The sequence below is a fragment of the Tinamus guttatus genome, unplaced genomic scaffold (genome assembly GCF_059628265.1).
Source record: "Tinamus guttatus ecotype Peru unplaced genomic scaffold, ASM5962826v1 Tinamus_guttatus_pri_ptg000456l, whole genome shotgun sequence".
Lineage (NCBI taxonomy): Eukaryota > Metazoa > Chordata > Aves > Tinamiformes > Tinamidae > Tinamus > Tinamus guttatus.
This window is the reverse complement of record NW_028288990.1, coordinates 1674514-1690912: the sequence shown is the minus strand read 5'-3', so window position 1 is coordinate 1690912 and position 16399 is coordinate 1674514. Positions and strand designations below refer to the sequence as shown.

The 16399-nt window shown below is 45.6% G+C and overlaps 2 protein-coding genes across 26 annotated transcripts in view; one reads left to right on the top strand and one right to left on the bottom strand.

Moving 5' to 3' along the window:
• Positions 1 to 16399, top strand: part of NRXN1 (neurexin 1) — a 601940-nt gene that overhangs the window by 22189 nt on the left and 563352 nt on the right. The gene's annotated exons all lie outside the window — the stretch shown is intronic.
• Positions 5184 to 14401, bottom strand: LOC148593132 (uncharacterized). Its single transcript, XM_088532166.1, has 2 exons — positions 13668 to 14401; positions 5184 to 5346 (listed from the first exon to the last, which is right to left on the bottom strand). The coding sequence occupies exons 1-2, from the start codon at positions 14399 to 14401 to the stop codon at positions 5184 to 5186; spliced, it is 897 nt and encodes a 298-aa protein (XP_088388292.1).

The following is a 16399-nucleotide window of genomic DNA, read 5'->3' as shown; positions in this document are numbered from 1 at the left end:
TTTTTCTTCTGGGTGATGAAGAAGCTGTAAAAGTCTTTACATTTTTCTCTAGAAGTTAAACTGTATTAGATCCAGCTACAGAATTTTGGGGAGAAGTCCTTTAAAACATAGAATATTATTGAATATGTTCTTTGACAACATCGTATGCCAGATATTTGCACTTTGCAACAGATAGGCATGTTGAAAATCCCCAGTTGCATTCATTCCTCAGGTTAATGCACTGTAATGAATTTAGTCCGTGTTTCTCTGCGGTCATAAAACAAGTTGAAAAGGAAAAGAAAAGAAAAGAGAAAAGAAAAGAAAAGAAAAGAAAAGAAAAGAAAAGAAAAGAAAAGAAAAGAAAAGAAAAGAAAAGAAAAGAAAAGAAAAGAAAAGAAAAGAAAAGAAAAGAAAAGAGAAAAGAGAAAAGAAAAGAAAAGAAAAAGAACCTTTAGAGACTTGAGAGCCACCTTTGTAAGTTTGTATGTCTTGAAAATAATTTGTACATGTTTTAGACTTATTGAATAAGTATGTTGCTTATAACTTAATGTTAGAACATTTTGGTTGTATCATCTCGGTACTTTTCACTGCTGAACCACCTTATGTTTTAGGGATTTTCTGTAGTGTTTGTGATTTGCATGAAAAGGAAAGATTTCAATAAAAGCTACATAAACATGGCACATTTTCACATATAATTGCCAAAGTTGCATTTAAAAGCTATGCAGATGACCATAAATTGCTGAGCACTTAGGCCTATATTAAGCTATAATATGGCTGCCTTGCTTCTCTTGACTTACTTCAATGACGAATGTGGTACCCACATGGCTTGGACCTTGACAATGTCCAGGATTCTGTAGGTATTAAAGAAACAAGCACCTTACCAACCATTTCACACATAAGCTTGGAGCTCTACTAGTGCTGTAGCAACAATATAACCATTAGTAAGTCTTTGCATTCAGGAGCATTTCTGCCATTTTAGGGCTGCCTCTTACTGCACGGCAGAAGAGAATCTATTATTTCCTTCTTTTAAAAGCATTGCATAAACTCAAACTGAAAAACAGTGAAACATCTTACATTTATCTGCATGTGGTTTAAGTTAAATAGAGACACTCATAGCTATTTACAGTGTCTGAATGAATTTCTAATTAGGAGAAGTTGTCAACTTGTTAAGCTAGAAGGAATACGATATATTTATGACATCCTTTATGATAATTTTTATAGCCACATTGGCTTAAATTCAGACAATTTATCTTTCATAACACTATCTGACTGAGGCCATGACAGGAATGTCCTTAAAAGGATACACACAATCCCCCTTTTTATTTTGAAATTAGTTTGAAATTGTTTCTGTCACAGCACAACATTAAGTGAGTTAAACCTTGTTTAGACAGATGAGTGATGCCTAAGCAGTAAAAAGAGGAGCCTAGTGAATGAACACTATTATTATGCTGCAGAAATATTAATCCATGGCCTCAATATCTACATGTCTTGAATGAACATGTCACTTCTTAGCAAAATAACATTGTGTCAGGACTCTACTGAAAGATCTGATATTTAATTGTATTGATTGATCAAAAAGTGTAAACAACATAATGATAAACAAGTGAAATCTCTGTAGTCTAAGGATAATGGTTAGCATAAGCTCTTGGTCTGCTGCTAAATGCTGCTAAATGAGTTACCGAATACAATAACGCGAAGTGATTCAAGCATTCTATTCTAAAATTAATTTTCTTGATGCCAGTATTTGTGTAACTGATAAAGACAAGAGTACACAGGTGTATGTTTCCACCTATCAATAGTAAATTATAATTTTGGCAGCACTGAAGCAGAGGAGCAGAGGGACAAGTGGCTATAGTGCCTGAACAAAGACAAAATGACATATTCTGTTTAATGTAGCTGCTAATTTCAGTACCTCCTTTTTATTACATTATGCTGATGATATCCTCTGAAAACTGAACAAAATAATGAATTACTTACGTGGGAGATTAGGGATGTCATTCTCATGGAGAACTCTTTTATGGAAAAAATAAATGCAATGTAAGCCATCTGGAAGGCAAAAATGCTGTTCATTTATTAGTTATTTTTGTCCTTGAAGTTGAATGGCAACCACAGAAAAGAATAGCTCCACTGTACAAATGGAAATTCCATATCCTTCTTTTTGAACATACGCATATTTATATTTATCTTGCTTCACCATAGTTTCATATTGTATATGAAAGAAGAGGATAGTGATGCAAATGTAGCTGAGAACAAAAGTGGGAGAAGGATAGAGTGAATTTAGGGACATAGCAGAAGTATGCAAAAAAGATGCATATGCCTAGAGAGCAAGAGGATGAAAGAACTGTAAAATGATGAAAGAAGGGTTATATTCAAGAGAAGATGAAAAGAAGAATGTAGTAAAAAATGTTAGAGAAAAAAAGGTGTAAAAATAGGAAAAACAGTAAATAACATTAAAAATAATGGACCAGATTCTTACCTTCATAAATGCAAGCTTTTCCATTAGTTTTCATTGCAACTGTATTTAATGACAACCAGGTCTACACTGGCAATTTCCCAGGGGTAATTAGAATAGATCATTGACCGGAAGTCTATCCTGATGAAGTCTCTGTATCTCTGTTTTATGTAGGATGTGGGCTTTAAGACTTGCCTTTTTTAGGATCATATGTCTTCTGAGTGAGTGGCGCATCAGTCCTACCCTTAGGCTGGAGTAGTCCCACAAATGTGTCACGAGCAGTCCAGGAGAACTCCAGGAGCTGCAGCTACAGCCTCTCCTTTGAGGACTCCTCACATGTGGCTGTCTGCCTAGTAGAAGATAGAATAATTTAAATGTTTTATAAATAGGTGAAACGTTTTAAATGGGAATGCTCTCAGTGTTTTTTCTCTTCCATCAGTGGCAGTCACTGGCTTCTCTCCTCTTGGCTGTGGCTTTGGACTCTTCTCCTCCCTGTCTATCCCACAGCAGCTGTGTCTACTCTAATTGTGCAAAACCTCCATGTTTGGATCCCAGTCTCCTTCCTGCTTGACCAACGGCCCTGTGTATTTCCATGTGGGCCCTGATGGGATGCACCCCAGAGTGCTGCAGGAGCTGGCAGATGTCATAGCTAAGCCACTCTCCAGCATCTTTGAAAGATCCTGGAGAATGGGGGAGGTGCAGAGGACTGGAAGAAGGCCAATGGCCAATGTCACGCCAGTCTTCAAAAAAAGGCAAGAAGAAGGACCCAGGCAACTACAGGCCAGTGAGCCTCACCTCCGTCCACGGAAAAGTCATGGAATGGCTCATACTGGCCGTTGTCTCCAGGCACATGGAGGACAAGAAGGTGCTCAACAGTAGTCAGCGTGGATTCACCAAGGGGAAATCTTGCTTGACTAACCTGATAGCCTTCTATGATGGAATGACCAGCTGGATAGATGAGGGGAGAGCAGTGGATGTCATCTATCTCGACTTCACCAAGGCTTTTGACACTGTCCCTCACAACATCCTCCTGGGCAAGCCCCGGAAGTATGGGATAGATGAGTGCACAGTGAGGTGGATGAGGAACTGGCTGGATGGCAGAGCTCAGAGGGTGGTGATCAGCGGTGTCAAGTCTAGCTGGAGGCCTGTAGCTAGCGGCGTCCCCCAGGGGTCAGTCCTTGGTCTAGTTCTCTTCAATTTATTCATCAATGACCTGGATGAAGGCACAGAGTGCTCCCTCAGCAAGTTTGCTGATGACATGAAACTGGGAGGAGTAGCTGATACCCCAAAAGGCTGCGCTGCCATCCAGAGGGACCAGGACAGACTGGACAACTGGGTGGTGAAAAACCTCATGCAATTCAACAAGGCCAAGTGCAAGGTTCTGCACCTGGGGAGGAATAACCCCAGACACCAGTACAGGCTGGGGACTGACCTTCTGGAGAGCAGCTCTGCAGAGAAAGACCTGGGTGTCATGGTCGACGACAAGTTGACCATGAGGCAGCAGTGTGCCCTCGTGGCCAGGAAGGCCAATGGGATCCTGGAGTGCATTAAGAGGATCGTCTCCAGCAGGTCGAGGGAGGTGATCCTGCCCCTCTACTCAGCCCTGTGAGGCCTCATCCGGAGTATTGTGTTCAGTTCTGGGCTCCACAGTACAAGAGCGATGTGGAGCTTCTGGAGAGAGTCCAGCGCAGGGCTACAAGGATGATCAGGGGCCTGGAACATCTGCCCTATGAGGAGAGGCTGAGAGAGCTGGGCCTGTTCAGCCTGGAGAAGAGAAGGCTGAGAGGGGATCTAATCAGTGTCTATAAGTACCTCAAGGGAGGCAGTGAGGAGGATGGTGCTGGCCTCTTTTCACTGGTGGCCATCGACAGAACAAGAGGTAATGGCCACTGACAGAATGAGAGGTAATGGCCACAAACTGAAGCACCAAAAGTTCCACATGAACTTAAGGAAAAATTTCTTAACAGTGAGGGTGACAGAGCACTGGAAGAGACTGCCCAGAGAAGTTGTGGAGTCTCCTTCTCTGGAGATCTTCAAAACCCGCTTGGATGCAGTCCTGTGCCATGTGCTCTAGGTGACCCTGCGTGTGCAGGGGGGTTTGGACTAGATGACCTCTAGAGGTCCCTTCCAACCTTAAGCATTCTATGATTCTATGATGTGTGTTCCCAAGCCTCTGCTTTGGCTCCTGGCCCCTCTTCCCCCACAGCAGCTGCCCAGCTCTGCCCTGCTGAGGCCCTGCTTCTGGCTGTGCCTCCTACACAGCCAGGGACGATCCTCCCTCCCCTTCCCAGGCCTCTGCCCTCAGCTTTGGCATCTGGCCACTACACTTTCTTCTTTACCTCCTTTCTGGATTCAGCTTCTGTCTGTGGCACTTGGCTCCTTTCTCTGCCCTCACATAATTTTTAGCAGCTGAATTCTCTCTCTCTCTCTCTCTATCCCCTGCTCCTCCAGTCTGTTCTTATCCTCTCCTGCTCTTGCACAGCCTCCAAGGGCGCCCTTTTACCAGCCTGCCTCAGCTGTTGGCCCCAGAACTTGGCAGTTGTCCTCCGTTCCCATAGGCATCTGCCTTGCATGCTGCCTCCTGGTGCTCCCCGCGCCGCCCCCGTCCCAGCGGTTGTCACCCCACATGTGCCGGCTGGGCCCTGGGCGGCCGGGCCCTGGGCGCCTCTCTAGCGCCCCCAGGTGCAGCCCCTGCCTCTTCTCCTCAGCCCCTGTCCCAGCTCTCAGCAGCTGCCTTTCCTCACCTCGGCCCTCACCTTCTGGCCCCTTTGCCTGCCCAGCTCTCAGCAGCTGTCTCGTCCCTCTCCCTTAGCCCACCCCGCAGTGGTTTCCCACTCTGTTTCTGGTATCTTGTCTCCATTCTCAGCAGCTTGTCTTGTCTCTGGCTGCGGCTCTGTCTTAAAGTCTGCTTATGCCTGTAACACATAATCAGGCCAAACCGGCTTGTTTGGCTCTTTATGCTGATGCAGCTCCACAGCTGTTTTCCTTAGTGCCTGTCTGCCTTTCGCATCTGTTTTCTGCTTTTCCACACCCCAGTCGAAACAGTTACTTCCATAGATATCATATTCCTCCTTCTTTCAGGCCAGCGGCTCCTGTCCCCTTTGCCTAGTCCTCAACATCCACCTTTCCCTTCTGCTCAGGCTTGGATTTCTGCACATGGCTCCTCTGCCAATGCTTGAACCCGTGTCACCATCTTTTCCCCTTCTCTTCTTTCAATAGTTTGCTTAAGACAGCTTTGAGGACTGCCTCTCCCTTGCCCCGCTGTGCCCCTGTCCTCCCTCCAAACTCATCAGGACGGTCGTGGCCTGAGATACCTCCTTACTTTATTATAAGCATCTGTGAGGTGATGCCCCCAGTTCAAAACATATCTCCCTCCCTGCCTCGCAAATGCACGCCTGGCTTGGATGTGCCAGCTGGAAGCAGGGGCTGGGAAATGGTGTGGAAATGGGTTGAGGGAGACTTTCACATCAACCTTTATTATTTTGACAGCACATCACAGCAGTGACCACTGAGTTGTCAGAGTGGCCTCCAGGAATACTTTTAAGTTGGGGGACAACATGGTCCACAGGGGGAACACTAGTAAAGGGGAGACCAATATGACCCACAGGAAAATCTGTGATACACAGTGGTCAATATGGTCCTCAGGAAAAATAAGAGTAGAGGCATACAGTAAAAAGAGCAGCCAGGACAACTGTGAGGTTTGCTGCAACTGCTCCTCATGAGGCAGGAGCCTGTTAGGCTAAGTACATGGAAAACTGTGAGCTGTGACTTGCTGTTCTGATTTTGGGGAAGCAGGTTTGCAGTAGTAGTGTGTGCCATTTTGGGAATGAGTTGCATGTGTACAGTGGGCTTTGATTTTCTGTTGGCATATCAAGATGCTCAGGCTAAGCAAATGACTCAACTGTAGCCAAGACATCAGAGTATGAACCTGTTGTCACGTGGGGAGATTTCCATGAGCCCCCACCACCCTGAAAATCGCTTACTAATGTACAGCAGTCTCCTGTTCTGACCTCTTACTTCCCAGTGAGCCATGTCATGTTACTGCATCATCGTGGTCAATGATGTCATGCCAGGGATGCTGACTAGGGTAGAGGATGGGTGCCCCCAGTGTTCAGGGATGCCCCACTGTGTTGAAAATGTTGCAGTTTGAAAGCCATAGTGGTAGTGGTGGTGTGGGGGGGAAGGAGATATCAAAAAAAGTATCGGATTCACAAACAGTCTGTGGACTGTAGGTCCGATCGCCTTCCTAGGAGCGAATCGAGTTCCCAAACAGTGTGATCCACTATAAGCTCAACCCTGGCAGTATCGGATTCACGAACAGTCCGTGGACCGTAGGTCCGATCGCCTTCCTAGGAGCGAATCGAGTTCCCAAATAGTGTGATCCACTATAAGCTCGACCCTGGCAGTATCGGATTCACGAACAGTCCGTGGACCGTAGGTCCGATCGCCTTCCTAAGAGCGAATCGAGTTCCCAAATAGTGTCACCAACTATAAGCTCGACTCTGGCAGTATCGGATTCACGAACAGTCTGTCAACTGTAGGTCCGATCGCCTCCCCCCAAACAAGTAGTCGAGTTCACAAACAGTATGATTTACTCAAATGCAACATTTACAAAGCAGGTTTCGGATGTCAATACAGGAAATTATCTACTAGAGCGTGGGATTTTTAGCTAGCTCTGATGTACAAATGTGCAATCATCACTCACCCCAGAAGATGGGAGAGGGCTCTCAGTCTCGAGTCTCCTCAGGCGGCATCCTGACGCAAGGGGAGGAAAGGGGGGATCAGCGCATCAACTGATCCAGAATTTATGATGGATTCTTCCCTCTCACTTCTTAGTCTCTTCAGGCAGCATCCCAGCGCGAGGGGAGGGAAGGGGGATCAGCCTGTCGACTGACCCAGGAGTTACGATGGTTTCTTCCCTCCAGACTTTTCATCCTTAGTTCACCTTTTATACTTTTCTTTACATTCAGGTGGAGCTTGAGTGACTAGAGTCATACTTAATATTGTTATTGATTGGTGAAAAAGTTTCTCGCTTTCATTTAAAGGTACAGTCAACCGAAAATCTAGAGCGCATGCTCAGTGAGGGGTGGTCGTACCTCGGAGGCGGGTAACTTTTGGGATGGAGGTATGGTTTTCACATTATAATGAGCAAAGTTCAAGCAAAGTTCATCATTTGCCACCTTTGCTGGCTCAGCACCGGACTTGTTATCGTATATCTCTCATTAGACAGCCACTGTGCGGCTTATCAGCAGCCCAGCACAGGGAGTGCAACAGAGTTTGGCCGCGGAGCCTTCACCCCGCTCCATCCTCCGTTACTCCCCTTTGCAGCTGCGAGGAGGGCAGATTGCGTTGCCCAGGGAACCGTGGAGGAGCAGAGTCCGTGCATACCAACCATCCTGGAAGTGGCAACTGTGTAGCACCCCAAGCAGGCCTCTGTAATGCCAGAGCTGTGTTAGGCCCTAGTTTTCCTCTCAGTTCCTGCTTTCAAACAATTCTTCCACAAACACTCCTTCCACACTATCCACCCCGTGACTATAGTCACTCAAGCTTCACATGAAGTTGTTTAGGTGTTAATATTACATGCCCTAAACATGATGCAGTTAAGCGAGTGATTGCACATTGGTACATTAGACGTGAGAAGTTACAGGAAAGGCAGGGTATCTAGTTCTACAAGAATATATATATATACAGAAAATATTGCAGTTACAATAGTAAGTAATGCTTATAACAAACTTTGTATCCACCCCGTGACTCCAGTTACCATTGTATATTGAAATTTAGTCTCAAATTAGAGTCTTAGTACTTGGGACATCAATAGGGTCCTCCACCTGTAAAGGGGTATAAGCGGTGAACTGAATCATCTTTATGTTAATAGCTTTCATTATAGTAGATTTTACACAGGATATTGCTATACTTAGGATAATTATCATCACAATGAACATCACCACATATTCTATCAAACTTTGGATCCAACCAGTGACACCAAATCCAAACCAACTAAACACCTTCGCCAGCCAGGTAGTGTTCATTGATTCCCGGAGTTCATGGGTGTCTTTCGCCACCTGTCGTATCTTCTCTAATTGGATATCCAGGTCCTGTGTAACATTAGGGATATAAATGCAGCAGTCGGTACTGGAGAGGTTTAGGTAGCCACAAAGTCCATTTTGGCGTAACAGCATCAAGTCCAGTGCCATCCGGTTCTGAAGAGTCATTTTTGATGTGGCTTGTAGTTGTTGATTGAGCAACTGTATACTAGTATCGGTGGCATTAGCTAATTTTTCTACTTGATAGGCCAGCTTACTTAACCATAATCGCGTTTGCACAGTAGCACGACCAAATCCAAAAAATCCTTCCATTCCCCAGGCTATGCGGGTGGCTGCTCCTGGGTCCTGCCACCCTTCTACATGTCCTGACAGTTCTATTTTTGCCCGTTTTGCTCGAGCCATCCAGTGGGGTCGGAGGGGAGTTCTCCTCCACATGGGGCACAATGTTGGAAGGCCCAAGGTACACTGGAGTTCAGGTAATCCAGCCCATAAGGAGGTATACATATTGCCATCACTGCAGGCCCAGATCAAACCAGCCGGAGTGTCACCAGAAGCTATACGGCAATCATTACGAGGCACAAAGTCTTCACTTACTGATTTATATTTTATGCTGTGATTATGGCACAGACAGCCTATTTTTAGGGAAATGTAAACTGGCCAATAGTGTCTGACCCAATCGTGTTGTTCCCAATTGGAGCAATTTATCACATTTTGGCAATACCACAACGCTGACTTGTTTGATACTGAGCCAAAGGAAAATCCTGGGCCAAATGGTGTAAAACCCCTGAAGTCACGGAATTCTCCAAACCAAGAGCAATCTAATTTATGTTTATGTTGAGAGGGACAATCTTGCCCTCTCTTCCACTGTATACACCAGGATGCATTTATAGGTTGACTATATTGCAGAGTGGCGGTTGCTCGTCCCCAAGGTTTTAAATCTGTTGCTCCCCATAAAACCCAGTCACAGGGAAGAGTTGCAGTATTATTGTCTTCATAATAAGTGCAAATTGTCTTATCAATGGTAGAAAAATTAAATGGCTGACTAAACTGCACAGCAACTCGCTCTCTGGAGAATAAGGATTCACTATATGGAGAGTACCTGGTGTACTCCATAACCTCAGCAAGCTCCCTGCTATGTCAGTGGGAAGGATACCCATAGGAAGGGGGTCTTCTACAGATTTGGGTAGAGGCAAGCAAGCGGTAATACTAGATTCATTGAGAGCAGTTGCAAACCCCTTTATTAAAGTTAGGGCTAAGTTATCCTTCAAACCATGGGTGGCAGAGTCAGGGACGGATAAGGTTTGTGCGTTGTCACTATGAGTATCTCCTTGATTCCAGTGCACTAAACATATCAAGCCAAAGCATATCTTCCCAACGCAAGTTGGAAATATCGTATTTGCTAACCCTAACTACAGCTCTATAACCCTATTACAAATATCTGATTTACAAATATCAAAACAACACTATGCAGGAAACTAACAATCCCGATGGATACTCAAGATCAGTATAGGAGAGTCCTTGGTTCCAGGTACAATTGTCCAGCATTCCGGGTTTTTGACATCCTGGAAAACAAAAGGAAGAATGCTCGGTCTCTGCCTTGACCGGCACAAATTGGATTGTTATTGATTTTGCAAGCATAAACAAGCAATTATATTTGGTCAGAAGTCGGGAATGATCCACCGACTGCTTATGCGGTGTATCTTCCCACTAGCATCAGTGGCTTCCCAGGCACATAGTCCTCGAGGTTTAGCCAAAATTAAAGGGACAACACCAATAGAGGGCAATTTTGCCATCACGGGCTGTCCCACCTGCATTTGAATAGGTGTATGCTTTTGTGACTCTGAGGGCTTTGATAAGGTGGGAGCAGGTGGTCCTGTGGGACAGAAAGCTTGTATTTTGGGGCTTCCATAAGTTCCCCATCTGTTATTTACTGTGTAGACTGCTTGGGAGAGCCGCAGATCCCAGTTAGGCTGTGACACTTTTGCATGTTTCTTAATCATGCCATTGACTCTTTCCACTATACCATTAGCTTGGGGATAATGGGGAGTGTGAAACACCCATTTTATTCCTTCTTGTTTTGCCCAATCTTGCACTACAGTAGCAGTGAAGTGACTGCCATTATCACTTTGTATGCACTCTGGTGCTGGGAGGCTACTAAACCAGTCCTGCAGGGTTTTCACAGTATTCTCACCAGTGGCTGCACTTACTGCCGTAGCCATGGTTAGTCTGGATACTACTTCCACACCTACCAGGATATATTTTCGACCACGAGCAGGTCGTAATGGTCCCACATAATCAATTTGCCAGGTGCTCCATAAGACTTTGTTTCTTTGAATGTGCTGAGGGGGAGCTTGATTAGGATGATTCATTTTCAGTCGGAGTTGGCATTGAGGACAAGCTGATATGATTTCACTAACTAATGCTACTGACACAGGCCATCCCCGTGCCACACATTCGTGATATAGGTCATTTTTCCCTGAATGTCCCCTTTTTACATGCAACCATTCGATTAGCCTTTGCCACTCATCTCCTTCAGCAGCTACTATTTGCACTTGCGCTAACCTATCGACTTCCTCATTCCACTTTGTTGCTGGTGCACTAGTTTTTGCATGTGCCTTTACTCATCCTATTTCTAAAGGTCGGTGTCTGCTTACTTCCAAAAGTCTCTGCCAGTCACTTGTCCTCCACACTGGTACACGATTTACCTCCCAATTATTTGCTTCCCATTGACATATCCATTCTGTTGCTCCCTTAAATGTGGCATAGGAATCGGTATAAATTACCTCAGCTCCATTTTCCACAGCCAACAGCAGGGCTCGGAGTTCCCCGACTTGGGCGCTACCGTCACCCTCCTCAGTTACTGACTGTCCTGAGCTTATTTCCAGGGCTGCTGCCTTATAATTCCACCCCGTGCTTGTTCTTCGGGCAGAGGCATCAGTAAACCACACTCCATCCTTTTTAGAGGATACAGTGAATTCTGGAGCTACCTTAATAGGTGAAGGCTTATAAGGAAGACATAATGTTGTAATGTCTGAGCTTACTGGCTGTTGTAATTTGGAGGTCTTAGTTGGTCCTTCTTTTAGTGCTAACAAGTGGCTTATTCCTTCTAGATAAGCATACCATTTGCGGATCGTTCCCTTCTGTGCGACACCTTCAGGAGGGGGGGTGCCTTTAAGGATAGGGCTTAACAATGGAAAAGGCCCCTGAACGATGATATCCTGTGAGGTTCGTAGTTTTTCTGCCTCTTTCACTGCATGAACTAAGGAGAGAAGTCCCTTTTCCCACTCAGAATAACGCTGCTCAGTCTCTTTAAAGGAGGTAGACGAGAAAAGCAGGGGTTGTGAAGGACCTGAAGCTCCTTTTTGAAAGATGCCACAATAGGAGGCATGTTCAGAGAAACCCCATTCAGCCCGAAAAGGGTCCACTGGATTTAGGGGGCCTAACCTTTGATTGATAACTAATTCATCCTTTAGGGTTTTAATAGCTTCTGCATGGATCGGAGTCCAATCCCACGGTTTGTTCTTTCTCAGCAAATCATAGAGAGGACGGGCAATTACAGAGAACCCAGGAACATGTTTCCTCCAATATCCTAGTGTTCCCATTAGTTGTTGTAGTTCCTTCTTGTTTTGGGGTAGGCGTCCCTTTTCAATCTCTGTTAATGTATCGTCGGGCACAGCTACAGCTCCTGATACCCACAAAGCCCCCAGGAATTTAACTTCTTGTGCTGGACCTTGACATTTGGATGGTAGTACCTCCATGTCATGGTCTGTTAATAGTTGCCAAACAGTTTGAGCAGTTTCTCGTACACATTCTTTGTTGTTTCCACCTATTAGTATATCATCTATATATTGATAAATGCATATTTCAGGGGGTTTCTTTACTGTGGCTAGAAGCTTTGCAAGCGCATTATGTGCAATAGTGGGTGAGTGTTTATATCCCTGTGGCAATCGATTAAAGGTGTATTGTACACCATCCCATGTAAATGCAAACTGTGGCTTGTCTTTATCATCTAAGGGTACCATAAAGAACATATCTTTGATATCTAGGGTGGCCATCCAGGGGTGTGCAGCTGATCGTATAGCCATGACAATCTCAGCTATGCTAGGGACTGCCACTGTTAGTGGGCCGGTGTTATGATTAAGTTTTCGGTAATCAATTGTCATTCTCCACTTGCCATCCGGCTTCTTGACAGGCCACACCGGGGAGTTATACGGAGAATGTGTTCGGCCAATTATGCCTCGCTTTTCTAAGTCCACAATTACTTCAGTTATTCCCTTCTTTGCAGCTGCAGGCAAAGGGTACTGGGGAACATTGGTCACATGAGATGGGGGCAGGGCATGTGTTACTTCCAGCACTCCTACCGTTATGCTTTCCTGCTCCTTTCCTCCAAAATTCCAAACACTACCATTAGGCAGATGATACCATCGCTTTCCTCTAAGCACATCGTATCCTAGAATGTTCCCAGGGTGTGAACTTAGTACCACATCCACAGCTGTCATCCTCTTTTCCCCAGGCAACCATAATTGTGTCCTAGCAAGTGGGCATTTTTCTTTAGCACCTGTTACTCCACTAATCACAATAAATTTTTGAGAGGGTTTAATTCCTAATGATTCTGCTTGCAACTTGTTCAGAACACTAATTTGTGCTCCAGTATCAATCAAAAATTCTAGACTAAGTTTTTTTGGACCAACAGGAATTGATATATAGGGTTCTTTGTTTTCAGACCATTGAAAAATATGTATCATGCGGGTTGGGCCCGAATCCCAATCCGCATTGCTTAGTTTTTTGATCTCCTAAACTCTTCACTTAGAGGAGCAAAGGGATTGTTTGTTCTGTCAGAGGTGGGGGCAGAGGGGGAGTTCTTGTCTTGTCTGCTTGGAGGAGGAGATTCAGTTGCTCTGCGTTCCAGGATTTCAACCAATTTTCTGATGCAGCTAGTGGATTGCCCCTGCAACATAGCGCGGGGCACTCCTAAAGCTAATGCTTGTCGCCATAAATCGTTACGCAGAGGGCTGTTAATTTGATTTACTGATGCCGGCAGACCCTGAAAGGGTTCCAGTTCATGTTTTGGGTATGGTCGACCCTCCAATTTTCTCGTGTGAAATACCTTCCTACCTCTCCCTGATTGTTCTGATAGAGGCTCAAGGTCTGACCATGCCATCTCTCGTCCATAACTCACCATGTCATGTAACAGCTCTGCCCAAGTAGGAACGTGTGCTGGGGGGGCGTGAAGGTTCTGATCATTATGCTGTTGGGCCCGAATGACCCTTTCCTTTAAATTTTGCATATATATCTTTGCTGTGTCAGGCAGACCCTTAATAAGGGGCCTTAGGTGGACTGGGTCTACCGGAGCCATTAACGGAACATCAAAGCGTCCTCGGTCATACATTGCCTGAATACAAGCAGCTTTCTGCATCGCCTCTGATAAGTCAGACAGTCCCCTAACTTTGATTATTAGTGGCTCGCCTCTTTCTCTGGGGTCTATTCCCCCTGCCCAGTAAGCAACTCGAGCAGTAATAGATCGATTATCATCTGGGAACCCCTCATCTAGAAACACTCCTGGTCCCCAGAAGCCTAAAGATTCTTCTCTGTCTAACAATATTCTGTCACCACCTGAAAGGGAAACTCTCCACAAGTATTCAGTTTCGGTTTCCCCAGGCTTTCTTGAAAATTTAGTCTGCAGTTCTCCTAATTCTGAACCTGAATAAGGAGTAGTCCGAACTGTGGTGCGGGGATTCCGACCTCGGGGACCTTCAGATGTTTCGGTCTTTATCAGCGGCCGAACAGCCACTAATTCTGAGGATTCTTCTTGTATCTCTTTATCTGGATCTCCCCATATGTCCCCGTCCCAGTCCTCAGGCTCAGTGTTAGTAATTAACTTTCTGATTTGCCGCATATTAGGGGGTCGGGGTGCCTGCATCAGCATTGTTTCAATTCGCTGCTCCAGTAACTGCGTACGTCTCTTCCTTCTCTAATTCATACTGCAAATGTTGAATTTCTGAATTCTTACCTTGATAAACTAATTTCAATTTCTCAAATATTTTATAGTCCTTCTGCGCCTGAATTAAGCAACCACCCAGAATAGCACAAATAACACCCTTGCCTTTGCCGTCCTTAAACTTAGCATGGCATTCCTCCATTCTTTGCAAAACCTTTTCAGGATCTGACCAATTATCTCTGGCCCAATCTTCCCCACCTTCTGAGGGACCACATTTCTGTCTCCGTAGGAATTCCTTTATCGACATCCTGCCGACTACGCCAATTTTGTGTTGAAAATGTTGCAGTTTGAAAGCCGTAGCGGTAGTGGTGGTGTGGGGGGGAAGGAGATATCAAAAAAAGTATCGGATTCACAAACAGTCTGTGGACTGTAGGTCCGATCGCCTTCCTAGGAGCGAATCGAGTTCCCAAATAGTGTGATCCACTATAAGCTCGACCCTGGCAGTATCGGATTCACGAACAGTCCGTGGACCGTAGGTCCGATCGCCTTCCTAGGAGCGAATCGAGTTCCCAAATAGTGTGATCCACTATAAGCTCGACCCTGGCAGTATCGGATTCACGAACAGTCCGTGGACCGTAGGTCCGATCGCCTTCCTAGGAGCGAATCGAGTTCCCAAATAGTGTGATCCACTATAAGCTCGACCCTGGCAGTATCGGATTCACGAACAGTCCGTGGACCGTAGGTCCGATCGCCTTCCTAAGAGCGAATCGAGTTCCCAAATAGTGTCACCAACTATAAGCTCGACTCTGGCAGTATCGGATTCACGAACAGTCTGTCAACTGTAGGTCCGATCGCCTCCCCCCAAACAAGTAGTCGAGTTCACAAACAGTATGATTTACTCAAATGCAACATTTACAAAGCAGGTTTCGGATGTCAATACAGGAAATTATCTACTAGAGCGTGGGATTTTTAGCTAGCTCTGATGTACAAATGTGCAATCATCACTCACCCCAGAAGATGGGAGAGGGCTCTCAGTCTCGAGTCTCCTCAGGCGGCATCCTGACGCAAGGGGAGGAAAGGGGGGATCAGCGCATCAACTGATCCAGAATTTATGATGGATTCTTCCCTCTCACTTCTTAGTCTCTTCAGGCAGCATCCCAGCGCGAGGGGAGGGAAGGGGGATCAGCCTGTCGACTGACCCAGGAGTTACGATGGTTTCTTCCCTCCAGACTTTTCATCCTTAGTTCACCTTTTATACTTTTCTTTACATTCAGGTGGAGCTTGAGTGACTAGAGTCATACTTAATATTGTTATTGATTGGTGAAAAAGTTTCTCGCTTTCATTTAAAGGTACAGTCAACCGAAAATCTAGAGCGCATGCTCAGTGAGGGGTGGTCGTACCTCGGAGGCGGGTAACTTTTGGGATGGAGGTATGGTTTTCACATTATAATGAGCAAAGTTCAAGCAAAGTTCATCATTTGCCACCTTTGCTGGCTCAGCACCGGACTTGTTATCGTATATCTCTCATTAGACAGCCACTGTGCGGCTTATCAGCAGCCCAGCACAGGGAGTGCAACAGAGTTTGGCCGCGGAGCCTTCACCCCGCTCCATCCTCCGTTACTCCCCTTTGCAGCTGCGAGGAGGGCAGATTGCGTTGCCCAGGGAACCGTGGAGGAGCAGAGTCCGTGCATACCAACCATCCTGGAAGTGGCAACTGTGTAGCACCCCAAGCAGGCCTCTGTAATGCCAGAGCTGTGTTAGGCCCTAGTTTTCCTCTCAGTTCCTGCTTTCAAACAATTCTTCCACAAACACTCCTTCCACACCCACCACCAAGTCTTCAGAGAAGATGGCAGATAGAGGCAACAAGTTTCCATGGCTGGTGTCCTTCCTCTGCTGCCCCAGGCACGTGTCAGGGTGCGGGAACAAGAATTTAGTACTGGTTGCCAGTTCAGTCAGATCCTCACACCCAAAAGTGATATCAAAATTC